Genomic DNA, 27,138 nt, shown 5'->3' on the forward strand with positions numbered 1-27,138 from the left:
CTGTCAGAGAGCGCGGAGATGGCGAGCAGTGCGGTGTCAGGGCAGCCGTGTTGGCAGCTGGGCTCTGGGGCCGTGGGGAGGGTGCCGGCTTGGCCTGAGCTGGGAGTCAGGAGATGCAGTGACTGCTCCAAAAACCCTCCCTCCCTGGTGCCTGTCTGGGAAACTCTGCTGCCTTGGACCTTCTCAAAGAATAGAAGCTGTCTTTCACACATGCAGGAAGAATGTGAATTGGGGGCATGGGGAGGGGACTGATATCTCCCGGGGGTCTCAGTATCGGGGCAAGGGCTGCTGGCAGTGTTCCCCCAGAGCCCAGACCGTGGGGAGGGTCCCTGCAGAACCAGCAGGGGCAGAGAAGCTGGCAAGGCCATTTCCAACACCTGCCCTGCCTGTTCCAGCAGGTTCCTGGCCACAGAGGCTGAACACGTCCGTCCCCAGAGACTTCCCAGCTGTCCCAACCAGGGCTTCGAGCCTCGGTCCCTGTCCCTCACAGCTGTCCCCAAGAGACCCCCAGACACTCTGGTGGGAGCACATCGCAGCTGGGGATCCCTACGGGCGGGATGACCGCAGGAACAAAGCCCAGAGGTCTCCTTCCTGGGCAGAACTCCTCGAGTGGAAGGAGCTCAAGCACCCGCAGGACCGGCGGTGCTCGGCGAGGATGAGCCCCGGGGCCCAGGCTGGGCCAGGGCCGCCCCCGCCTCCGGCTCTGCGGCCGTGCCCCCCTGCCCTGGCCCAGCAGAGCCACAGAGAGCCGCACCCTCGGTCCCGAGCTCCACAACACAGCCCCCGAGCGCTCTTGAGGCCCCTCTGCCCTCTCTGCACCGAGCAGGGGCCAGGCCTGTGCAGAGCGGGGCAGGGGAGCTCCGGCAGCGGGGGCTGCTCTGGCCCGCGGCGGGCTCTGGGACACGCCCGTGGCCCTTGCGCCCTCTCCAGCCGGCAGAGGACGGGAGCAGGGCTGAGCAGAGCCTCGGGTACCTGCGGGACCCTCCGGTTCACCGATCAGACCATTCCCCGGGCTCCCTCTGTGGGCAGCCCGGCTCCCGTCCCCACGAAGGCCAGGGGACGCCCCGGGCAGGGCCTCGGCCGCCCCGGCCCCTCCTGCCCTCACGGCCGGGCTTGGCCGCCGCCTCGCCCGGTGCCGCGCCCGGGCTGCCGGTGGTCCCTGGGGCCAGCCCCGCTGGGGCCGAGGGCAGGGCTGGGGGAGCTGCTGGGAGCGAACGGAGCTCTGTGCCCAGGGATGGCCGCGGAGCCTGAGGGACCGGGGTGAGGAGAAGCTGGCTCCGACCTTCAGCGGGGAGCGGGGAGCGAGGGCGGGGGCAGCCGGGGGTGGTCTCTGCAGACACGGGGGCTCCTCTGGGTTCTTTGCGTCACAGCCCTTCAGCCTCTGGAGGTGGACCTCGATCCCACATCTCTGGCCTGGCAGCTCAGGCTGCCTCGATCCTGAGAAGCCCAAGGAAGCAGCAGAGACCAGGACGCTTCCTGCAAGTGCTGTGCTGCTGCCACTGAGCCACTGCCTGTGGCAGGCAGGGTGGGACCTTCAAACAAGGTTTCACAGAAACCGTGGAGTTCTGAATTGGAAGGGACCCAGAAGCATTGTCAGAATTAAGCTTTGAAGTGAATGGCCTATGCAGGGATCAAAGTCACAACCTGGGCATTATCAGATACCCACCCACAATGTCATGAGTGGCAAAAACGACCTCCAGACTTTGTGAAGTCCTCAGAGCCCCAGGGCTGGTCAGCAGTTCACGTCTAAAGGATCACACAGGTGTCATTGAACCTTACAGGATTCAGGCTGGCAAACCAACTCTATTTATAGAGATAACATGAAGTATTTATTTTGCAATCCAAAACTCAAAACATGGGCTGATGCCCCAGTGTGGGCAGCAGGGGAGGGGATATTCTGCCCCTCTGTCCTGCTCAGGTGAGACCCCACCTGCAGAGCTGCTCTCAGCACAGGAAGGACTGTTGGAATGAGTTGGGTTGGAGCAGGGTGCTTTTTGAGACCTTTGGTGAAAACACTAAAATCTTAGAATGTCATTCTGCTCCTGCAGGAGTTGCTGTGGGTGACGGTGCAAATACAATAAACTTGCAGTGTATTTCCAGTCCAGACAAGCCTTTATATTTAGTTTTATACCAATAGCCTCTTTTATGTGGCTGCAAAGATGAGTGTCAGAGTTTGTTCTAAGGGTGTTGCAGGTATTGGAAAAAACCAGTTTTCATATTTTGAAAACACAGACATATAAAAGCCTTCTGGTTTTGTTAAATTAATTAGTCAGCAAGGTAATAAGTATGATTTTAAAAGTTTGGCATCTTGGTTGTAGAGTTATTCTTTAAAAGTTGCATTCATGAAGAAGCCTTGTGAAAATTGTCCTGTTTCAAAGTTAGGAACTTTGATTATTTCAACCTGCCAAGTGATTTCTGATACAGAGCACTGACTTAAGGAAGATATTTATTGTAAGCCACAAAACAATTTCCATGCAGTTAAGGCAAGTCTAAGCTCCTAAGCTCAGAAGAAAACTTCATTACTTAGCTGTGTAATACTGCCTTACAGTATCTCTGCAGTGGAAATTCTGTATGAGTTTTCTGAGATTTGGAATAAAGGAGACTTGCTCAGGCTCCTGAAGTTGACCGTTGAAATCTCTCCATTTTAAGTGGTGCTTTATCTGTATCTGTTAAACTGCCGTAAATCTCATTTAGCAGAGGAAAAAGATTGCAATTTCAAAACTGTCATAGCAGTGTCATTTCACAGCCCAGCTATTTGTGACCCTAAGTTTGGCAGGACTGTGGACCCCCAGAAAACTTTACAAGCACTCAAGTAGCCATTTTAGGAAAAAAAAAAACAAAACCAAAACTTTGAGAACAAATGAAAAAATTTGCCGAAACTTGAGAAGGAAATTTCAATGTGTATTTGGTTACAAGTTTCTGGGTTTGGGCTTTATGAACACACCATTATAACCACAAGTATAGGAGAATTTCAGTTCTGCAAGTTTAAGAGGTTTTATTTTTTTAAATTTTTTTATTCTATATTGCTTTTTAACTATGGCTCTATCTAATATTGGCATGCTGCTTCTTACTTCTGGAGGGAAATGCACATTGCTGGCAGGTTCTTACCTTTTAAATTACCAGTAACATCATTCTAAACATTTTTCAGTGCACAGGTACGTGCAGGACAAATTACTCAGAAAGAAGGATTTATACCAGGGTAGAGCTTTATTATACAAATCCTGAATAATTCAGAAAAACTGATCTCACCCTATAATTTTCATTAATAACCGCCTTTCACAGAATAAATTTGCTCATAGAACATCTCTTTTTCAGGTTTCCCTACATCCATAGGGATTCCTCTACACCCATAGACATTACAAATGGTGCAAGAGCACCCTGGAGTTAACTACAGAAAATTAAAAGTTGCTTATTTCCACTTGGCTTCACTGACTAAAGTCATGCTTTGTGTTTGCCTCTAGTGTTCAGATAGCAAGTTCTCTGAAAAATCAGCGCACTGCCACAGCATGAATTAAGGAGTGAAGGTGAGATAAACCACAGTCCAGCAACACAACATCTGATCTTTCACCTCGGAATCACAGGATCACAATTCCTGTGATGGGGATGGGAGGGGAAAACTTTACCAGTCCCCTCAGCTGCTAAATTAACAAAACACTGAGTAAAGATAGGATTATTTGTTCTATAACAAGAATAGTTTTGTTATTATTTTTTTACCTGCAACTATCTTCAATGAGCCTTGTATGTATTCTTGTAGGTTCATGCTCCTGTATTTAATTTAATTTTATTTTTCTGTCAGATAAGGCTCCAAATGTAAGACTTGTCATGAGTGTCTCATTGAGAATTTTGGCCTTAGCTGTCACCAGATGGACACTGCAGCAATTTCCCCAAATCAGTTTCATTTTTACCCTGAGTACATTGAGTGTACATATGCTTTTTGGTCACTACAGTTCTTGCTTAAACTACTAAAAACTACATTTAAAATCATATTACCTTTAGAAATTTCTCTAAGGAGGAGAAGGAGAGAATCACTATTGTTAAGTCACACCTCCACAAGTTTCAGGTCTTCTGTTAATTCTACAGGGCCATATTTCTTTCCTTGCATCATTGTAAAACTATTTTACAGTAATACATAAAATTATTTTACACTGATAACTGGCTGCTTTGCACATGGAGAATTTTTGGAATCCTAAAGCTTAGTTCCTCATGGTTTAAGAGATTTAGGTATTATTTCCAAATGGCATCTCACAAAGGGCCAGATTCCATCCAGGGATAAATGACTGCTCATCCATGCCAGCTTTAATGTGGTCTGCTCTGCTCAGCAGAGGACAGGATTTCACAGGAGGCTCTTACTTGATTCTGTACCCTTTTGTAAAAGTGAATACTTTGTGCTTCTCCTGGGCTCTGTTGAAATGGCAAACTATGTTAAATGCTGCTAAGGGTACCAAAAAGAACTTGAGCTAATATTCTTATTGATAGAAAAACATTTTGCAGTTAGCAGACAGAAATCTTATCTCATGAATGAAAGGTGCTCTGCCTTGCAGTAGCCTGTGAGTGGGGAAAACAGCTTTTGACAACAAAGCTTTTTAAAGGATAATTCATTTCTTGTATGTTCTTGCAAAGAAAGTAGTGTAATGCAAACTAGGTAATAGCTAAGATACTAATAGCTAAGATACTGATATGCTGGCTGCAGGAGCAAACTCCTATGCTTTCTAGAACTCTCAGAATCTGTCCATCATCTCCCAAACTTCTCGAAGGCTCAAACAGTACTCTGCTTGTTCCAAAAGTTTAAAGATAGCTGAATAATTATTTCGGGCCTCGTGCCAAAGATTGCTTGAACGTCTTGCAGAGATGACTTAGTTCTGAAAATATGCATGCAGATAGGCAGCAGTGGACCTGCAAGATATCCTCTCCAAAGTTCTGGGGTAAAGACCCAAAGCAACAAAATCTGTTTCTTTCTCCCCTGCCTTTCCTTTCAGGATGTAGCTAATTTTTCTTGCCTGTGATTTCCCCTAAATGGGCCCTGGCAAAATACCACTTCCTCTTATTCCTCAATATGGAATGATATTATGCTGTAGAAATATGGTGTATAGGAACAACCAAGAAAGAATAAGGAAGCAATAAATTTTTTATTCAGCCTTCATGATAAACTTCATGCTTCACTCTGAAGCAACTGCCAAGTCCAAGTAGGAAAGGACTATCCTACCCACAGATACCTGAAAAATCTAATGAATGGTTGCCTTTATTAATCACTTGATTTGTTTACTCTAAACCTTTTCAATTGCAAGTAGTATTTGCGTGCTTTAGGACAGAAAATTTATTATTCCTTCCTCCTCCCCTGGTAATTCTTGCGTAATTACCTGAGGTTTAAAGGTGAAAATTATAGCTGTACAAACATCATAAAACTGCCTTCAAAGGAGTGGCTCAGAAACACAAAGCAGTGCTAACGTGTTATCTTTTTGATTATCATTGTTCTTAAAAGTAAATACTGTTGGTCTCTGATAAGCACATTCAAGCAGCACAAACAACCCCACAGCCAGCGCCTTTTGACAAAAAGCTATTTTTATGCCTGTCCTTCTCTAGGGAATGCTTGGGCAGGAGCGACACTTAGAGGAAGGCAGAGATGACACACTTTGTCAGCATTTTATAAAATTAGTTTTGGGTATAACTAAATAAATATATATAAATAAAATTATTTTTTCTGCCCATGCTGAGGCAGGGATATGGTGAGTGCCTCCATGTGGATTTCAGCGAGCCCCCAGCATCACTTTAGATGATGGGGCTTGCTGAGTTTGGCTCTAGGTCCTGCTGATAACATCTCCTTAACTTCTCAGACATTAAACTGCTATTTCCTCCATTTACTCTTCCTCTGGGGAGCTTGTCCTCCCAGCACACACCAGATCCAGATTTCCTCCTGGCTGCCTCACATTCCTGATTCACAGACATTATCCAGCACTTCCAGAGGATTTCCTTCAGGGATGCAACTGCTCAATTTGGTTCCATTCCCACATCTTCAGCTTGAACTACCAGTCACTGAACCTAAGTCTTTCCTATTTATTTTCCAGTTTAAGAAAAATCAGCTAATTTCTCTCAGGTCTCCTGAACGATCTCTGAAAAGTTTCAGATACTCTTAGCCTGTAGGCCTTTAATGTTTTTCCCTTTTTCCAGAAATGGGGAGGAAGCTCACTCCCAGGTGAGGCTGAGTTCTACCTCCTGGAAGGTCTAACTCTCTTTCACCAAAATACTGTACAATAAATAGGGTAGAAACCATTGCTCTGATAGCTTTGAAATATTTAGGACAGCCCAGGGGTCTGCATGCTGCTGCATGTCTGCATGGTGAAGTCTGATCACCCCTAAGAGGCAACTGGGGAAAATGCTCTGCTGTGCTTTAGTGAGGAGGAGGAATTATGGACTATCAGTGTTAAAGAGGAATATTTCGGAGGGGGTTGTGAGCATGCAGAAACTGCCATGCTAGAAGTGAGGGAACTACAGGTGACATTTTCTCACCTGTTGCTCTTAAAGCCTTCTTCCCCTGCCCTGAGTAGTGGTGAAATATGTCAAGTGAAATTACTGCTCCCACAGAGATTCAATCACTGGGATACATTTCAATGGAAATGTTTTTCCCTCTCTTTTACCCAGTGCAAATCAAAGCCTTGTAAGAAAATGACAGCAGTAGCACAGCTTTGTTTCCTGCAGCACAACCAACTCTGAACTGCAGTCTGCAGATAATTTTTAGGCTTTTGAAAGAAGCTCATTAAATCCTAATGTGTGGTCTCAGTTTAGAGGCTAAAAGTTTTACATGTTGAGCTGTTAACATCTTCCTACTTCACCTTGAAGTATCAAGGCAGATCTACATTCTGTCATTTTTAGGAATTTCTGAATTACAGTGAAAGTGTGATGGCTTGAAAATTGGAAATAATTACATCTTCAGAGAAGAAAATTCTGCTTTTCCTGCTTAGACTAATTTCCTCATAAAAATAATATAGTCATAATTATTTTATTACTTTATTACTTGAATCAAGTAATTTCACAGAGGCGGTTTAGCATTATTATCAGTTCCCATTCACTGCTGGAAGACTTGAGTTTCCCTACATAAAACTGGCAGCTCTTAAAAACTCCCCAAAGGCCAAAGGAGCATTGTGGGGTTTTCTGTGTGAAATGCTGGGTGCAGTTTAAACAGCATATGAAGGTAGTGGAATGTATCCAGAGACCCATGTCCCATGAAGAGCAGCTGAGGAGTTTGTGTTTGTCCTGTTTGGAGAGATGACCTCGTGGTTCTCTGCAGCTTCCTGAGGAAGGGATGTGCAGAGGGAGCTCCTGAACTCCCCTGGGTGACAGGATGGGTGGGAATGGATCAAAGCTGTTTTAGAGGGGGTTCAGTAACAGGGTTCCTACAGGTGATGGATATCCCATGCCTGACACCCTGCCTTAAAAATAGTTATTTGCATAGAGGCCTTAATGAAAGGTTTTAACTTCTGGTTAGCTCTGGAGTGGGTAGGCAGTTGAACTGGATAATTTTCATAGGAATATTTCTATTTCTATTTCTATTTCTATTTCTATTTCTATTTCTATTTCTATTTCTGTTTCTATTCTAATTCTATTCTATTCTATTCTATTCTATTCTATTCTATTCTATTCTATTCTATTCTATTCTATTCTATTCTATTCTATTCTAATTCTATTCTATCCCTATTCCTATTCCATTCCATTCTTCTAATTCTATTCTGTTCTAATTCCCCACCTTTTTAAGGGCTTGCTGGAGGAACCTATTGATTTCACTCTTAGCTATTTCTTGGGTAGGGACTATGGTTTTGTAGATTGCAGCATAGTGATAGATTAATTACATGAACAACCTCTTTCATGCCTGCTTTAATCTCATCTGTTTAACTCCTCATATAACTGCTGAGGTGACTGAAAATTATCTTATGGCTTGTCTCACATGCGCACACCCCTCCATTCTCTACAGGGTTGCTGTGCAGAGAAAATTGCAGCAGATTTAGGTCTCACTTTCTCTTCTCATTTTTGAAGAAAGTAAATGAAATTGCAGCAGGGAGGAAGGGAAGGAGAGGAGAGGAAGTGGTGTCTTGAGGGCCAGGGCCCTTGGCATGGAGCTTAATCTATAATTAAAGATAAAGAGGTCCAGCATTAATAAATGCTTTTGGACCTATCTACAGGAAACTCCTGGAGAAGGTCACTGCCAGAGCTGGCTGCTGAACCCAGGCAGTCAGTCAGGGCAGGCAGAATCCAGGAAAATACATCTGCAATCCTGAAGACCCTTCTTTACTTGCTTGCTTGGCACCCTGATCTTTTCATTCCATCATTCTTCAGCTGCAGATTATTGCACTTTCCAGCTGTGGTGCTTGGAAATTCATCTGCTCTACACTCTTTTGGCTAAATTGGGGCATCCAAGCCTGAAAAAAGCTCTAGTCTTTTGAGAGGTATTGAGGATGTTCTGGCACAGAAACTCATCTTCTTTTACTGAAGAATATCTGCATAAGATAAAAAATTAGGCAGTTTGCAGAAAATGGCTCAGAGGAATAACATTAAAAGTAAAAACCAAATAAAAGCAGCCAGAAGTGTTACCTGTCTTTCAAGTATGGAAACAGACTCAGTAGCAACTGCTGTGGAAAAGAAGGTTGTGTCAACCATAGATCTTTATCCACCATGACAGAAGTTCTTCATGGAGCAGCAACAAGGTGCAAGAGTTATTTTACATATTTTCCTAAGTAAATACAAATGCAATTTGTTTTTTAAATCTGAAACTACTTAGGGAAAAAGAAGATTGTGCTGATATATAGCTCCTGTACATCTACAGACATTCTGATTTTCTACCAAAGCCTTGAGTCCTAAATATTTTAGGTTGCCATATTCTTTACCAAGGAAAGCATGTCAATATTACAGCAAATTGGTGGGGTTTTAAAATTATTTTTCTTTATAAAGAAAGTAGTCCACACAACAGTTTGGTGAATTTTTGTATGCCATTTTAACATTAGACACTATTCTGTTCCAGTTTGTTTTCTAAGAGGTAAAAGCAGCTCATGAGTTTTCCAAATGGAAAAGCAATCACAGTTGCCCAACATCTGGAAATCTGAATGTGTGAGGATATCAACAAGTAAAATTCCTCAAGGCATTTATTTTGTTTTTTGGGTCCATGGCAGGGTCTCTCCTGATGCTCCAAGGCAAAATGCTCTTCCAGGATCTATTTCCCCCAGTTCTACATGTTGAATGAAGATATTTCAGTGGCTGAAAGGATGTCAATAGAAAACACATCAGTGGTAACTAAACATCAAATGTAAAATAATTACTGTAAATAGCTTTTAAATAGTATTGTCCATTGGGGGGGAAAAAACCAAAACCCAAACACCATTAATCGTCAATAGAACAAATGAAATATTTAGATGGCAAACTAAAAAACTGGAACTACTGCAGAAAAATGAGAATATCTTTCAAAGGGATTCTTGTCTTAAACAAGAATGCTGATATATTGAATCACTAGTAAGTTTTCAATTAATAACACATTCTATTTGGGGAAAAGTTTTCAAGATAGTAAATATTTTTTCTGTATGTATTTAAGGATACAAAATTGGTTTTGTTTCTTTAAATAACGAAATAAATCTTTCTGGTCAAGCAAAATAAACAAGAACCCAACAACCTGAAAGATGTCTAGAATAGCTAAATTGTGTGTGTATTCTCCCTTCAGATACACATTCCTCATTTCTGTGAGTATTTGGGTCCAGATGTTTGTGAGTCTAGAAATGCATTTGGCTGGGCAACATTAAATGTTTCACAGCTGAGTGTTCCTCCCACAGCTCTGAAAAAGTGGCACCTGTCAGCATTGCAGATGGGGAGACAAGAAACCTTCAAATATGTAATTTTAAAATAAAACTTCGTTCTGCAAGAACAAAGGTCTGGTTCTCAGGTCTGGCAGGTGACAAGTAAGATGGGATGCATAAGGTTCAAAATCACCAAGAGGCCACAGCTGCCCACTGAATCCAAGAGGTGGTGCCTGGAGATTGCAGTTATTGTCTCTGCCACATTCCTGAATTCCTTAAACAAACTGTGATGCCAAAGCTCCAAGACTGGATGGATATTCCCAGACCCACTGAAGACCTAGAGTGCTTCAGAAAAAGGCTTGGATCTCTGAGGTGTTGCTTATCAGTAAGAATTAGGAACAGGAGTGGGGCACTAAAGAAGCTGATGTTCACTGGAGCCATCAGTTCTCCTCTGTAAATCGAAATAAAGATTTTTTTTTTTTAAAATATTGCCTCTGACAGACTTGTCAGTCATAGAATGGTCTAAATTAAGTGGATAAGTAATTAGCATTGTCATCCTGAAGTTTAGTGACTGATAAAATTCTTTTGGAATTTAAAAACCTCAAGAATTGTCTTTATTACTCAGTCTACCAAAATGAGCACTCATACTGATGTTTTATGACTGATAAAAACCTGGAACTTAAGAAAAACACTGAAGAATTGTCTTTATTACTCAGTCTACCCCTTCACCTTTACTCTGAAAAAATACAAGGAATCCACTTTCTCTGTAACAGAAAATATCAAAATTAATACAGTCATCTCCTTTTCCCATCACCTTTATACCTTGAACTGCGTCATTCCACGCTTGCTTGAGAATTCTGGCAAACACCAGTTAATAAGCCCAGAGGGCCTAAGAACACCTTAATGAGATCATCTACTTGGAAAGGGATATAGAATCTGTAAAACTGCAATTATACTTCAAATGATGCTTTCAAGATCTGCAGCAAAACTGAATCATTAGTAATTTTTTCCAGTGGTACCAAAAATTATTGTTTATCAGTTGGAACTCTGGGTGCAAGGTAGCAAAAGGTCTTTGGTTATAAATAAGCTTTGTGTTTTCAGAAAAAAACACATTTCCCTCATTTTTTCAGCATCGTCTTCGGGTATAATAGAGATGGCTCATTATACTGTGGTTTATGGGATGGAGGGTGATGTTTGTGCCAGCAGTAGAGTCTTTATTTGCAGCAAATATAATGAGTCAACCGTACCTGCTCATCAGATTAACTCAAAGAGCTCAAACCCCAACCCATATTGCTAGCATTTTTGTCTGCAGAACATCAGCTACCAAAATCTAAACAGATAGATCTGCTCCCAGACAAAAGACAGGCAGGGCTGCTCCCTGTGCAAGGATCAGCCCAGGACAGACTGAAGGTGATTAAGCAGGAGCTGAGAGAGAAAACCTGTCTCAACTCCAGCTCCTGGCCCTACATTAGCCGTCTGCATAAATACAAGCAGTATCCAAACACTCCCTGAGCTCTGTCAGGTTTGGTGTTGCCACCGCTGCCCTGGGGAAGCTGTCCCAGTACTCAGCCACCCTCTGGGGGAAGAAACCCTTCCTGATATCCAGCCTAAACCTGAGAACCCTGACCCAGCTTCAGACCATTCCCTGGGGTTCTGTCACTGGTGAAGAGAGCAGTGCCTGCCCCTCCTCTTCCCCTCCTGAGGATTTTGAAGACCCCAGTCAGTCTCCCCTCAGTCTCCTCCAGCTGAAAAGACCTTCAGCCCCTCCTCCAAAACCCTCCCCATCCTCACTGCCCTCCCCAACAGCTTGATGCCCGTTGACCTTTTGTTAAAGACAACACTTTACACACCATTTCAGTACCCCTTGCCTGGGAAATCAAGGTTAAAAATATTAACATTAAAAAAATACACAGTGCGAATTACATAACAATAAAAAAATTGCTTAAACCAATGTTACAATTTGCTGATTCTATCCAGAAAACAGTTAAGACATATCCCCAAGCAGTTCCCAAAACCAGGATGAAATGGTACAGTTCCAAAGCAATTAAACAGCACAAAATTCTGTTTCCTTTAGGGAGTTACTGATTTACTCTGGCCATCACTGGTTAGGAAAGTTAATGAAAAAATATGAGATTTTATTATTTCAGCACGAGCAACTACTACCAGCAAAGGCATGCTGCACATCTGATGAGTAACTTTTTAACAATTAAGAGCTCTGACACATGAACAGAAAAAAAGCAGAAAAGTCAAAATCCAGGTTTAGTAAGGCAGGTAATGGAATGTGCTGTTACGTGTAAGAAGCATTTCTCCAAATGCTGCAGTCCTTTCAATGCCAGCTCTTGGCAGTACTGAGTTGCTCAATCTTATAAACAGATAATGTGTTTTAGTGACACAGTTTCCTTCTGAAACTCAAGGACTCAAAGGTGAAAAAAATTTATGCACAAAAGTTGGGATCAATAGTGTCTACTCACAAAAAAAAGCCACAACTTACTAGTGACAAAATACTTGCATATCCGTGCTGCACATGTTATTCAGCTATATTAAAAACAATATTCGACATAAAAATTGTTTTTGGCCGAACTAACAAACTACACAACTATTTTCAGCATCAAGTTAATAATAAAAAGAAATATCCCCTGCAAGAGTCAGCACAGAAAAACTCCAGATCTTCTGCAAGCTGCACATTATCTCACTGCACACAGGAGGAGGACAAAAACAGGAACTGCAGGGTAAAGGGTTTATATCTGCACGTACAGTCTACAGACCCTTGAAGGGAACACAGCTTAGTAAAATCTCACTATTCTGAAGGTTTTCAGTTCGATTTGTCTACAAACAAAAAGATCCATGGAACTTAGGTGTGTTTCTAATCATGGAAAATGTTTAGATAGAACAGATAGGAGTCTGTTCAAGTCACCATTGGATACAAAGAATAAAACTACTGCAGAAATCTGAAACATACATTGCTCAATACTGCTTATTTACAAAGTTGTTATTCGAAGGTCACTCACCACTAAAATTAAGTTTATTTCACAAACCAATCTGTTTTTAAAGGTCTTAATCCTATAAATACTGCTGTTTTTGTCAATACACTGCCACATCAAGAATATATGATCTTTTTTATCAAGACTAAATTTATACTGTTTTTTCTGTTCATCTGTAGTAAAGAGCATTGCTCACCTGTTGACTTTGTGTGCTTCAGCAAATTAAATGAGAAGTGTTTGGTTAAAACATAGCCTTAACTCCTAAACCTAACATGTGACTAAAAACACTTCCAAATGTGACACAGGGCTGTTACCTATAAAAATCTTAAGAGTTTCTGAGGACTCAGCAAACAAGTAACAGACAGTTAAGTCTTTCATGCTGTTAAATTTAGCTAAAAATTACCTCCTGTTCTTCAGCATCAAGCATTCCCCATGCTTCAAAAACAAGAAGCCACGGGATTAAAAGAAAGGCTCATTTAACATGTTTTCATAGAGACTCTGTTACCAAGAATATCAGTAACTAAAAGATCTCTAAATCGTGGGGATTATCAATTTCAATAATATCCTCAGGTTCCATCTTTGCCTCGTGGTGCCCCTCCTGCAGGTCATCCAGGGAAGCCAGAGCCTCATTTGTGTCACTGGCAAAAGTCTCACGAGATGCATCATCATACTCCTGCAGGTTCAACCCCTTGATGGCCTTTTTCATCTTCTTGCCCAGAACTTGTATCCTCCTCTTCTTGGCAGCTTTTTTGTTTTCATACTCCTTTTGGTTTTCCAGATAGAATATTTCCTGGAGAGAAAACAACAACAAAAATGTTGACATATTCATTTTACTGGTATTTCCTAAAGAAAGTGTGAAGTAATAAAAGAAACAAATATTACAAATGCTGGTTAATATTTACCTAAATTACTTGTTATTGAGAGCAGAAGTGTGAGAAAGACTGCACTTAAGGAAGAGGGGTAGAACAGAAAATTTCTTCTCTAAATTTCTTCTCTAATAGTGAAAAGTGATCAGTCTTGCAACTTCTAACAATTTTTTCTGACCAGTGTAAGCTATGGAAGGATGTTGGGGTTTTATTTTCCTGTTTCTTTTTTTTTCTCCCTCCAAACGAAAAATTTAATGAGAAATTAATAAAATTGTTTGTTTGAAGAAATTTAATGAATAATTCATCCACAATTCTCTGCCTGGTGCCACAGCTGGAGCTATACAGGACAAAAATATTCTACTGAGAGGCCTGCATTCAATCCATGCACAAATGACACAAAGCCTCCATGGTGAAACACAATATGGACAACTTTGCTGTAAAAAATACAAACATATGAATTAGGAAAATCTAGCATTTACCTCTGCCAGACTCTACAACCTCATCTTCCTCAACAGGTTTTTGTGACTGGCAGCATGCAAAAGTGAGTTCTCTCTCTGCTTAGAGTTCATGACAATTCAGCAATTTTTGAGTGTTTTATTTTTTGCTTGTCTTTTGAATGTGAAAGTCTGGTTTCAATGGAATACACAGTTACATTTGTTAGAGTTTCAGTCGTGACATTTCATAGTAGGAAGAAAAAACCCAAAGGAGAATGTACATCTGAACTCCTAACATTTTTACCTTGATTTGTTCTTCTTTGATGCTCGGTGTGTTCTTCAGCAGGTTCAAATAAACACCCCCAGGTGTTCTTCTCCTGGTGCCATTCTTAATAGGGAAGAGAGGAAATTGGGAATAGCAAGCTTAATGGTAAGTGTTGACAAAAAAATAGCCTCTAAGGCAACACTCAGTGCTGAGACAGAATAAAGCTAATTTAAGTTCTGGTGTTTCAAATACCACATGAAAATAACCCTGGCTATGCCTCATTTGTGACTGAATTAGTCATGTGAAGGTCAACAATCAGCCTGCCAAATCTGGACAGGAAAATCACAAAGTTACAAAAAAAAATTCCTTTAGAACATAATGCTAAATTGTTAAAACTACACACTAAACCTGACTTTGGTAGTGAAGAAACAAAATATGAATAATATTCTAACTACTCTCACAGCTATCTGCAATGAGTTATGCACTAGGTTAAACACTCAGAGAATTCCTAAAATGTCTAAAACAAATTTAATAAAATTATGTTCATCTCAGGGGTTTTATTAATAATTGTGCTCAGAAATGCTACAACCTGTCTGTTGTTATCTACAGGATTTTATATTTCTGTTGAAGGCATAGGAAACACAACCAGTACTTTAAAAATTCATCCCCACATGTTAAACCCAGCAGTTTTCAGTACAGCAACTGCAGTGCACAGAATGGGCTCAGCTTTGAAACCTCTGTAAATTACAAGTGCTAATTATCATACTATTATTTAATTAAAATCTGCAGTATAAAACACTACTACAGTAAAATCTGGATGACACTGGTGCAAAATGTCATACTTTCCTGCTACATAATGTACTATATAATCTAAAAATTCCAAAACAGGGATGGGCAGGTTTTAAGTAGGTTTTTGAAACAGCACATGTGAACATCTCTTTATCACCTGCATTTCATGGTGCCTTTTGTGATCTGCCTTTCAAAGAGTGTACTCTAATCTGCTTCCAAAGCAACCTGTGCCACCAGGAGCTGTGTCCCTTCATCTCCTCTGTTAAACACTTTTAAATTTAACTTTCAAGACAACAGAATGCTTCTAACACAACTAGCTAGCTGGAATTTGTTGCCTTTTCTTTTTTGAAGAAGGGAAGTGGGGTTTTTTGTATGTGGGGGGAGCTCTTTGGTTGGTTGGTTTTTTTAAATTGATTTTATTTTTTTTTTTTTAGATTGTGCCCCTCTGCTTGTTTTTTTGCCTCCTCTCTACTTCCAAGTGATAGAACTTAAAAACTGTAATCAAGTGAAAGTATTTCCTGGTTCTCACCCACTTTTTCTCCTCATCCACAGCTTTTCTTACCCACTGTGTTTTTTGCACTGAGGTTCATTATTTAACAACAGCAAAAACACACCAGGAAATTGATAACCTAAAAAGGAGTACAGGGGTTTTACCACTATTTATAACAGAAATCAGTGCTCAGTAATGCTCTGCTGATACACAATCCAGTGGTTCCCTAATAAAGCAAACAGTTTTCCTTTTGGGAGTGATTCTGCAAATGGGATATTGGAAACGCTGGTTTTTATTCAAGCTTGAGAATCCTCAGGCCTCGAATCTGTGAGGGAAAGATTCCAAGGAGAGTCACAGTAACAGACACAACGTTATCCCTGCAAGTCAGACACCAACCTCAGCACAAGAACCTGGGTAATCCCCAGGTTAATTTACCTTCCTGTTTGCTCAAATCCTGCTGGAATGTTACACGAGTGTTTGTTGGGGGAGGGTCTCATGGCAAGGGAAGGCCATAAAACTCCAGGAGAACACGTCCAGCACAAGAGACGTGCAACAGCACTGTGTGAATTTTCTGCAAGTAAAAAGCTGTGCTGCCCTCCCCATCCCTGGCAAACCCACAGGATGACATTTTCCTTACCACGATGAACAGTCCCCCATTCTGCTCCACTTCAGCTGTTTCCATCAGCAGCTCGATGGCTTTTCTCTTCCCAATTATCTTCACTACTCGAGCAATTAAGTCTTTCTTTGGCTCACAAAGTCTGTTCAAAGAGGGGGAAAAAAGGAAAGGCACATTTATTGTCAGGATAATTTCTGGAGTATAACTGACTGTGGAACTTCCACAATGAATAATTCATTTTGTGCTGAAGAGTCTGCATGTTGAAATGTGTTTAAATGGTTTATTGAATCAGATTTCAAAATACTGAGCTTCTGAGGGATGTTTTTTTCCCCTAAAGCATGTATTTTTAAAACTTGTTTCAATGAAAATGCCTTGAGTAGTTATTTTTCTTCTATTGATGTGTATAATATCAAACCAAATATGAAACTGCAGAGACATGCATAAACCTCTGAAATCAAAGTATAAAAGCTTCTTGTGCATTTAACGGTCAAAATTAACTTTTTACAGTTAAATCAGCAACTAGAGAAAACAGGAAGTATAAAAGTTCCCCTGTATCATGTGCTATTTAAGTCAAACCTACATAACAAAGAAGAAATCAGTTTACTGACTGATCTATGATAATCTATCAAAAGAAAACTTAACAACAAAAATTACACTATAACCAGAGCCCTATTGATACAGCTCAGTGCCACCACTACTAGAATTAGGAAAAATTAGAAAAAATATGTTTCTGCTCTATTTCAATGAAGCTGTGTATAAGAAAAAGGTAATTTTTCTTTTGCAAGAAATATGTTTGAAATTTTAAAATTAATAAATGAAGAACTACTCAGAACTATTAACAGCATTAATAACTAATTGCTGTAGTATTGCCAAATTCTGAAGTAATACCACACATATACAAACAACTATGACCAATAAACCCAGGTTTTATTTAAATGTCAAGCTAACTGTCAGTAAATCTTCTAAGTCTTGTTCCCTATTTCACATAATTTTCTTCCCTTGCACCACTGAAAGAGGAGTGTGGCAGTTTGACTTGATACAAAACACTGCACTGTCCTGAGTTATCTACAGTTTCAAAAGTTTAGAACTTTAAACACATTTTTGTGGTGACCACAGCACGTGTGCATTGGTGTCAAACTCCAAACAACCATCTGTATAATGAGAAGCTTTATTTTTTCTTGCCCTGTTCTCAAATAACAAACTACCCTGGTGACTCTGTAAATAAAAATATAAAAATTCAAAGAAACAGGCAATATAATTTGGATGTTTCTACACAATCAGCAGCCACAATGATGCATTTTTATCCCAGGATTTTGGAAATGCTTTCTGTGATCTGGCGTGACACCTTATTTAGCAGCAGGGGAGCTTTTCCCCACCCTTCTTTCTATCAATCACCAGTACTTAGTGAAGATGCACCATTATTAAACTCACCGATAAGCAATTTCATCTGCCACTTTTTCCTCTGAATCTTCCTCTGTTATCTCATACCTTCCCTTGTATTTCATCTCTTGCCTTTCCCCCAGTCGGTCTCTCACAGGCCGCTTCCGTTTGAGGAAGCCCTGCCTGTTTTCCTCCTCTGCTGGCAACATCTTCTTGTCATCGTGCATGTACTCATCCAGCTCCCTATCCAAAGTCTCTGCCTCCTTCTGCTGGGCTTCCTTCATCAGCTTTTTAGCCAGCAGGTAGTTGTAAGTCTCAGACTGCCTGCTCCTGTCAATTGAACCATCCATGCCCAGAATCCCAAGCTCAGTCGCCACCGCATCCTGGTTCTGCTCCTGGAGCACCGCGCCCCAGATGTTGTTGACCTTCTTGCCACGCAGAGCAGTCTGTTTTTGGTGGCTCTGGCTGAGCTGGAAGGGCTCAGGTTTGGCAGGGGAGAAGTTGAAGCGCTTCTGCCTCTTTTGCTTCCACAGGCAGCTGTCATCGTCAGAGTCGGAGCCGCTCTCCTCGCTGGAGTCCACGCTCTTGGTGGTCCTGTAAGGAATGCTGGGAGCACAGGATGAGAGGCTGCTCTGGAAAGGCCTGCAGGAATCACTGCCAGCATGTGGCTTCTGCAATTAAAAAGTGAATCAAAACCCATTATTTGGGAAAATTAGAAGAGATAGCAAGTTGTTGATTAGCTAAAATACATAATTGTGACCCTTGTGGCCATGCAGTCCTCCACGAGCATCTCTTAGGCTACAGCACAGAGGCATCCTTTGAAATTCCTGTATTTTGAGTGCAAAAACATGAAATAGAGCATGGCTGACACAGAAACACGCCAGGAGTTGCTTTTCTCCTTAAGGCAAACTCTGCAGAGTAAAAATGATGACTGGACTGGAAAAGTGGAGAATATGCACAAACCAGACAAAGACACAAGATGCACAGCAGCTCAAAGGACAGCGAAACACCAGAACACAGCAATCCACCTAAGACAGAAGTTTGTCTAACAGCAGAGAAGTTAATAATCTCTCTGGAGTTCCAAGTGAGAAGACCAAATGACCAAAAATAAACACCAAAACCAAACACACAAAACTGGGGTGGTGCTCAGACTTCAGTGATCTGTGATCCCAGCTCAGTTAGGACAGCATGACCAACAGCAGAACCTTTACAGAAGCACCCATTTTTCCTCCTTTAAACCAAGGCACCATGGATTAACTTATTAATTAGAACAAACACCTCCCACCAAAAAATCATTCCACTAATATAACAAATACTTGAAAAATGCTTTTACACATAATTCCAGTTATTCCCTGATTTTTTATCATTATATAAGAAACCATATTATGATTTCTTATCATAATACTATATGCTGTCCCATGATCTTTCAAAATAAGTTATCTTCTTTCACTTTCAGGTGAAATGAAAATTCTTTCTTTAGCCTTACTGGTTTTGTCAACACAGGCGCTGTTTCTTCTTTCTCCAAACAGCAAACAGAAAAGAGAAGTATTCAACTTACTATGTTATGAAATACAAACCTTTAACTTCATGTGTAATGCAAAAACCCCCAAAACCAGCATAAATAAAAAAAAAGACAGAAAGACTGAACATTTTTGTAAAACACTTACTTTGAGCTTCATTTCTCACAACTATATTGCAAAGGTCAAAATAACCAGAGAAAATAAAATTTGTTACACATACAGCCTCTCACGTTGAGCTTAGTTTGAAATCTTTTCCTGTCTGTACCCCACTGTGAGTACCTCACACTCTCAGTACAAATTCCTCATAACCTCAGGGAACCCCAGGATGGTTTGGGTTGGAAGGGACCCCAGAGCCCACCCATTCCCACCCCAGCCATGGCAGGGCCAGCTCGCAGTGTCCCAGGAGCTGCCAGCCCCAATGTCCAGCCTGGCCTTGGGCACTGCCAGGGATCCAGGGGCAGCCCCAGCTGCTCTGGGCACCCTGTGCCAGGGCCTGCCCACCCTGCCAGGGAACAATTGCTGCCCAAGATCCCATCCAGCCCTGCCCTCTGCCACTGGCAGCCATTCCCTGGCTCCTGGCCCCGCAGCCCTTGGCAATTGTCTCTCTGCACCTTTCCTGCGGCTCCTTCGGGCCCTGCGAGACCACAGGGAGCTGAGGCCAAAGCTTCTCCTGTCCGGGCTGAGCAATGGCAGCTGTGGCAGCCTTTCCTGGCAGCAGAGCTGCTCCGTCCCTCTGCTCTGGGCCGGCTCCAGCAGCTCCAGGTGCTCCCTGTGCCGGGGACCTGGGGCTGGTGGCGGGACACAACGAGACATAGAGACACGGGGGCAGCGCCGGCGTCTCCGTCCACACACGGAAAGACGCGGGGCCCTGGGGCTGGCAGCGCTCGGGGCTCTCTCGCGCGGTCACCCAGCGGCTCGTGCCCACTGTCGCCACTGTCCCCATTGTTCCCGCCCGCGCCACGCGGCAGCGGCCCCCCGGGGCAGCCCCGGCGGTACCGGGGCACGGAGAGGCACCGGGGCAGCAGGAGGCACCACAGAGGGGAGAACCACCACAGAGGGGAGAGCCACCACAGAGGGGAGAGCCACCACAGAGGGGAGAGCCACCACAGAGGGGAGAGCCACCACAGAAGGGAGAGCCACCACAGAAGGGAGAAGCCACCACAGAAGGGAGAAGCCATCGGCCTGGGAAGGAGCGCCCCACGCCGAGAGAAGTCCCTCAGACGCGGCATCCGCGGCCTGCCCGTCCCGCAGCCCCCGGCCCGGCGCTCCAGCCGCTGCCCACCCTCACCTGTCCGGGGGAGCCGGCGCCGGGCATGTCCGAGTCGGAGCCGGAGAGCTCGCCGTCCTCCACTTCGCCGTCCATGCCCCGCAGCTCCTGCGCCATATCCCGGCGGAAGGGCGGAGCGCGGCGGCGGGGCGGGACAGCGCGTCCGTCCGGGGCGGGGATGCTGCGCGGCCGGCCCCGCCGCGGCTCCTCCTGCTCGGCTCTAGCCCCGTGGAAGTTCCTCGAGGTGGAAGGAATCAGGGTGCTGTCGGCCTTACAGCGCGCCCCCGGCGGCTGGTGGGGCCGTGGGATGCTCGGCAGAAGCGTTTTGTTGATGAGTTGGTGTTGAAGGGGATGCGGCGAGCTTGCCTTGAGCCGAGCGTTCTTTGGGGTGAAATCCCCGTGTGCTTTCAAGCCTGATGGGCGAGAAAGGAGGTTCATTCTCGTCAGTGGCACAGGCAGCAGATGCGTCCCGTAATCAGGGACATGCCGGAACTAAGAAGCTTTAAGGGTGTAGTAAATAAAGGTGTGGAGAAGGCAAGGCTATGAAGGAATTCATTAATGTGCATAAATAACTCCAAGGCAGTTCCTGAGGGTGACAGGACGAGGAGCAGTGGTCATAAACTAAAACACAAGAACTTAATTCCATGGATAGGCAGAGCTCCAGAACAGCTTCCCAGGAAGGTTGTGGAGCATCCCGCTCTGGAAACACCCTAAACCCACCTGGATGTATTCCTGTGCTGCCTGGTGACCCAGCCTGGGCAGGAGGTTGGACTGGAAGAGCTCCAGAGATCCCTTCCAGCCCCAGCCTTTCTGTGGTTCTGTATTAGAACAAAGAGCATCCCCTACTCAAGGACATCTGGGAACTAACAAGCTTTAAGCTGATGGTATTATTGTACAATAAAGCCAGTGTTCAAGGTATCATTAATTACTGATGGAGAAAAAAAAAAAGCAAATCCAAGCAGATGCCTCATAATTCTTCAGCATATACCAGCTGCTGGTTAGGTACATTTTAACAAGAATAAAACAGCAGGGTCGATAAATCACTCCTACTGGAAACATCCTGACTCAAACTCAAACATACTTGACTCAAACAAATGTAGCTGTGATTTTTCTGAGAAGAAATACATGACAGCTAGGCATTTATGGTCTTTGTGATGTGGCCCTGAACACACAATAAATATAAGAAGTGCAGTTTTTCACTCCCACCCTAACAGTCCAATGTTATGTCCAATATGGACACTGTTTTTCCTTTATGCATTTTAGACCATCTTACCTGAGGACTGCAAACCATCAGTGCCTCTTTTGAAATCCCTGTTGTGGTCTAATTGGATTTTCAGTGCTTGGACACTTAACTGCAATGAAAATCACTGGGAGCTAGTTCTCATTATCAATTAGCCATCCTTATTATCAGTTATCCAGTCAGGCCTTTGAAAACCCTACTTGACATTTTTCTACACCTTTGGATGTCTACTTACCTTAAAAATTTCACTCCTGGACTTAAATGTCCTATTGTTTTCACTTAGAAGAAGAAAAGGAATGAAGCTTTGAAGAAAAAAACAGGAACAGTTAAAACTCCTTCCCTGTTTGGTCCCTCGGGACACTCCTGTTGCAGTGCTTCAGAATTATTAAAGAAATCTGGTGAAAATGAGATAAATGTGTGCTGCTTTCTATGCTGTTCTCACCTCGTTTCCCATTGTGTTTAATGATGCATAGCACTGGTCACATCCTGTTCTGCAGAAAAGCTGTTTTTCATCTTATTTGCAGTGAAATCATATCTGTGGGATTTCACTGGGTTACAGGGAGTTCCTGGGCTGAAGTTAAGGGGAACTGTGGAACAGGGAAGATGTAATCCTCCAGTAACTCACATTAAGGTGTTCTCTATGTCAGCATAATCTGTACATGGCACTGAGCAAAAACCACAAGAAAAATCCAAAACCCACAACTTTCAGTTTAACTTTAGAAGAATAAGTAATTTGGGCACTTCATAAAGTATCCAGGAGCAGGCCATATAAGATAAATCAGGTAACAGTACTGTTTATTAAAAAAAAACAACCCAAAACCCAACAAAAACCCCCCAGCTGATTCACTATCCGATATCTGGATTTCCTAAAGGAATATTCTGTATTGAGGCATGTCTTCCCATCTCCATCTTTAACGCAGGCTCAGCTGTAAAGGACATTTTGTTCTCTCACTTCTGGCATAGTAGGGATGGTAGGCAAGACCCTGGCAAAGAAGAGAGAAGTTCTTGGTTACAGACAAATTTCAGTCACGGTCTCCTTGATGCCATTTTTGCACACCTTTGGTTTTCCCCTTACCAAAACCAACTAAGTTGACAGAGAAAGCTTAAAACCAGCCTTTGATTGAACATGTCACCTTCAAAATACCACCTCCAAGCAGACTCAAAAATCATAATCAAGTGGAACAGAGAACAATCCTGGTTTATGCCAGCCTGCAGATGCTCTCTGTTGTGTTACTGCAGTTTTGTGTGACTGGAGCCTCATCACTGTAGGTCCAGATAAAACTCAGGAGATCCATCTCTGATTGTAGAAGACAACATTTTTATTTTTTATTTTTTATTCTGAGAAGACAAGAGTCCTGCTGAGTTTGTAGCAAGAACATTTCATGTCAATTAAAACAAAATGTGCATTATTTTTAAGACGTAGTTGAATAAATCAAGGGAAATGACTCCCTCCCTGCTTCAGTGGATGGTTCCATACTTCTTGCAGCTATTTTGATTTTCTTTAGGATTCCTCATGACAATAGCTGTTCACCATTTATTGGCTGCACAGATAGGTTGCACAAACTTCAGAAAATGTCACCTACTTTGTTTGTGAAATCCATTCTGTTTTTCATTGCCCTAATGAGCAAGTCAAACAGATGGAGGATATTTATTTCAAGGTGTATGTTTAATTAAAGCAACCGAGGTCATCATGGCTTCTTCATCTCATCACGAACTGAATTCACAATAGAAGAGACTCTTAACGCCTCCAGATTTTTTTTTTTTTTGGTTATTTTTTCTTTTAAAGAATCCAGTTGGTGGTGATAAGACTAAACAATCTGTTCAGCAGCACAGTATGTCCCAGCCCAACAGGATGCTCACTTGGAAAGGGCATTATTCAGGAGCACTCCTGCTCCTTGGAATGGAGCTGAACCTCGACGAGTAACCTGATGCTTTTCATCTGCGATGAAAGATGGGTTTACTTTACCTGAAAAAAATGCAGAAACTTTTCAGATAATCACAGTTATGTGTCATAAGTGTTCATCCTCCCACTCTGACTCCAGCACTGCAAGTACCTGTTTTTAAAAACCATGAATTCCTGACATGTGGGCGGTGTGCCAGGGTGTTAACAACCTCAGTGTGACTTTGAAACAGAACAGCAAAAACATTCTCAGTGCTTTCTTTTTCAATAGGATTTGTTCAATTAAATACCTCTTGGTTTATGCAGCTAATCAAAACACTTGAAAAAAAAAGAGAAATACAACAAATACCTGTATTGTGAGAAGACTTTTACAATGCCAGTTAGTGAAAATTAAACCCTTGTAATGCATTTGTAATATGCAATTGTGAAATCACAGTGAAAATAAAATCCTTTAAAGTGCTCATAAACTGAAGGAGATGAATATGCACACAGGCACAAGAAGTGGATGGGAAGACATCTCCTGGGTTTTCATAAGGAGAATTTTCAGGTCTTTAGGTACAGAAGGGTAGAGGTGTTTGTGGAGTGTCTTTTTGGTGTGGGAGGGGGTATTTTAAATTTTTGATGGGTGGAGAGGATGCTGTTGTTGTGGTTGATGTTTGTGGGCTTTTGTTTGGTTGGATTTTTTTTTTAATTCATATTTTTTTTTATTTCTGACTATCCTACTCTGTTAATTTACAGCAAATTGAAGTAATTCCACAGACAAGCCTGTTTTGCCTGTAAAGGCAGTTGATAAGTCATCTTTCTCCATCTTAATTTGCTTTATTTTCCTCACCTGTCCTTCCTGTAGAAGTAATAGAGCAGTTGGGGGCCAACAAAGATCAACCCACCACATAAATCGGTCTCAGTCCTAATCTCTCTTAACACTCATTCTTAATCAGCAATTGGCAGTTTTTCCTGTTTGCATTCAATATTTTCTTCCTAGCACATCTTTTATTATTATTCATAACATTGCTGTCCTTTGTGACTGAAAGGCAGCCTAAAAAAAGAGTTTAATTGAAAAGTTTTGTGAAATAGAAAGAAGTTCTGGAAAAAACGTTTCCACTTCAAATGTACTCTCACAAGTAAGTGGCTTCAATAAAGCACTTAGTAAAGGTTAATTGCTAGCTGATAAAAATATGTGAGCAGGAAGGCAAAATGAGCCTGGTCACTCTGCCTAAGAGTTGCACAGGCATTAATATATTATAATCATTGTAGCATGTTAAAAAATTGGCTTAAATCTTTGCACTTGGAAATAGACAATTATTAACTCATTAAAGAGAACTTGTAACAATGCTCACAAAGGCTGAGTCATTTATCAATAGCACAGATGTGTCATAATCAGATGAAAGAGAGCCAACAGGAAAGAGATTGTAAATTGCCAAAATATTTAAATTTTTTCCAGTGCATTCCAGTGACTGCAAAACAATTAAGTGAACCTGAAAAATTTTGGAGGTTTCTGTTGTTTAGTGTTGGCTGCTCCCAAAGTGACTTGGATTTCTGGTGCTTCAGATTTAGGAGTATTTCAGACTGTCCAAGCCACAAAGTCTCATCTAAGTTAGAAAATGATGCTGGGTGTAACATTCAGGGAGGTAACAGAGCTGCTCCATGGATTTGCAGTTGTGAAAATATATATATTTATATATATATGTATATGTAACATCCAGTTATTCCATGATGAGGTGTGTCTCTGAGAAGAACCTGTTGACTTTTGTCTCCCTCTGAAACAGAAAAAGGAATCATGAAGGTAAAATACTACATCCCTTGAAAGAAAATTATTATCTCCCTTATTTTCTGTTCCAGTGTCTTTAGAGAATGAATGAATGAATGAATGAATGAATATATGTGTTTAAATTTTGTCAGTGAAATGTATTTTTATGTAAAGAAATGGTCTGCTGAGATTTTGTCACTGAGGAATAATAATTCCATGGCTCAAATTTTTGCATGTGCAAAAATCCCAGCTGGGATGATAGGGCAGCATCTCACTCCCAACCTTGAAGTTGGGATTTTAGGGACAATGAAACATTTGTAGACTTCTGTTTGTTCTCTTTCAACACCTTTTTTTTTATTATTTTTTTTTCCCCAAAGAATGCATTCTCAGTGAAAGGGTGAAAAAATAGGAAGTTTTTATTGGTTTCCAGATATACGTATTTCTTTATATTGGAATACCTACTTTGATAATAATGATGATAATGAATAATAATGAAAATAAGAATTAAAACCAATATATTAATAGTAATTAACAATATAAATTAATTATAAAGTAATATAAGTTATATAATAATATAATTAATAATAAATATAAATATTTATAGTTTTATATAGTATACAATTATATTTATATATAATATAAATATGATAACAAATATAGCTAATATATTTAATTAATTATATATTATATAATTAATTATATATTAATAATAATAATACAGTACTACAAAATTTTTTTCTATTAAATTGAGATTAATTCTAACCACAATATATTGACCCAAACAAAAGTTTTTTCTCCATCCTAGCCATGGACAATCAAATCTAGTTAATTGTATATTCACTAACAAAACCCAGCCTGGCTGGTCAGAACTGTTCAGAAGTGAATGTTTTGTTATCTCCATGAAACCATTATTTCCATTATTGGGATCTCCTTGCAGACTTTTTTGGTAAACCATCAGGGTTAATTCTGCACTCACTACTGCTCTGATGTAGAAGGAAACAACAGCAAAAGGTGATTTTGCAATGCATACAAACAAATAAGTAAATAAGTTAATATCTGTTAGGCTTTTTTTATTTTTTATTTTTTTTCCCTCCTCCACCTGTTTTCATCCTAGCCTGGGATGAGTTGTAAGGCAAAAATATTTTGAGGAAATCAGACCTGCAGTTGTTGTTCTGTTCCCTTCTGCTGATCTCCCTGGCTGTGGGGTGAAGGGCTGTTCCTGTGCAAGGCCTGCTGTACAGAATGCCATGTTCTAGGGCTGGAATAAAGGGAAAAAATGCAGCTTTGTCCATGTCAGGGTCCTGGATCTCTCAAGCATTAAGTGTGCTCACAGGAGCAGATGTTGCTTGGAGCTGGCCTTGAAATGAGAACATGGAGAGCTCTGATAAATGAGCTGCCAGTTTTACAGACAGAGCAGCGTAATTTCATCAAAGGTATGGGTGAGAAATGAGGACGTTTCAATGTCAAGCAGGGTAATGTCCTGACATGAACTGTGGAGCCATCCAGAGTTTGATTATCAGAATATAAATATTCCTGTTTGGTTATTGGAGAAAAGGAAAGATTGTGCTACTCTCTTTAATTTATTAATATTTTCATAAGTTTTTGTTACTTCTGTCAGAGACTGGAGACAGAGGAGGCAGCTGAGTGAGAAGTCTGAAACAAAGAGTTTCAAATCTCACAGCAAAAATCTGTTAGATGAACATCCCTTATAAAAATTTTGAGTCAAAATTGGGAACACAGCAGGAATTCACTCACTGTAGACATTTTCAAAACCCCAACAATTTCCAGGCATTTATTTGCCTTAAAACATCCAAGATTTTTCACAGATATTACCCAAGGTCTGCCTGATGTGTTGCATTGTGATATAGGTGTT

At 41.6% G+C, this 27,138-nt stretch overlaps 1 protein-coding gene and 1 long non-coding RNA gene across 4 annotated transcripts; one reads left to right on the forward strand and one right to left on the reverse strand.

Moving 5' to 3' along the window:
- The first annotated feature begins 1,103 nt into the window (after positions 1-1,103).
- On the forward strand, positions 1,104-14,426 carry LOC111941877 (uncharacterized). Its single transcript, XR_002870321.2, has 4 exons — positions 1,104-1,260; positions 3,462-3,524; positions 9,156-9,272; positions 9,807-14,426. It is a non-coding gene; the product is annotated as an uncharacterized LOC111941877 (long non-coding RNA).
- On the reverse strand, positions 11,623-21,979 carry PHAX (phosphorylated adaptor for RNA export). Of its 3 annotated transcripts, none has more exons than XM_086866654.1 (6): positions 21,854-21,979; positions 20,400-20,791; positions 17,643-18,262; positions 16,233-16,353; positions 14,356-14,439; positions 11,623-13,541 (listed from the first exon to the last, which is right to left on the reverse strand). In XM_086866654.1, the coding sequence occupies exons 2-6, from the start codon at positions 20,493-20,495 to the stop codon at positions 13,272-13,274; spliced, it is 1,191 nt and encodes a 396-aa protein (XP_086722780.1). In that variant the 5' UTR covers positions 20,496-20,791; positions 21,854-21,979; the 3' UTR covers positions 11,623-13,271. The 3 variants fall into 3 exon arrangements, with proteins under 3 accessions (XP_086722780.1, XP_086722781.1, XP_086722779.1); XM_086866655.1 differs by lacking the exon at positions 21,854-21,979 and adding an exon at positions 21,099-21,653; XM_086866653.1 differs by lacking the exon at positions 21,854-21,979 and having other exon boundaries at positions 20,400-20,994.
- Between the last annotated feature and the right edge of the window lie 5,159 nt (positions 21,980-27,138).

The sequence above is a fragment of the Cyanistes caeruleus genome, chromosome Z, assembly GCF_971803275.1.
Source record: "Cyanistes caeruleus chromosome Z, bCyaCae1.hap1.1, whole genome shotgun sequence".
In the NCBI taxonomy this organism is placed as follows: Eukaryota; Metazoa; Chordata; class Aves; order Passeriformes; family Paridae; genus Cyanistes; species Cyanistes caeruleus.

Bases quoted from the DNA above. Each gene is read 5' to 3' on its own strand.
- PHAX (XM_086866653.1), bottom strand. From the start codon at position 20,816: ATGAACCTCCTTTCTCGCCCATCAGGCTTGAAAGCACACGGGGATTTC. The intron at 16,354-17,642 runs GTGAGTTTAATA...CTCTTTGAACAG, and splicing joins GCAGATGAAATTGCTTATCG to ACTTTGTGAGCCAAAGAAAG. The intron at 14,440-16,232 runs GTAAGGAAAATG...TTCCCTATTAAG, and splicing joins ATGGGGGACTGTTCATCGTG to AATGGCACCAGGAGAAGAAC.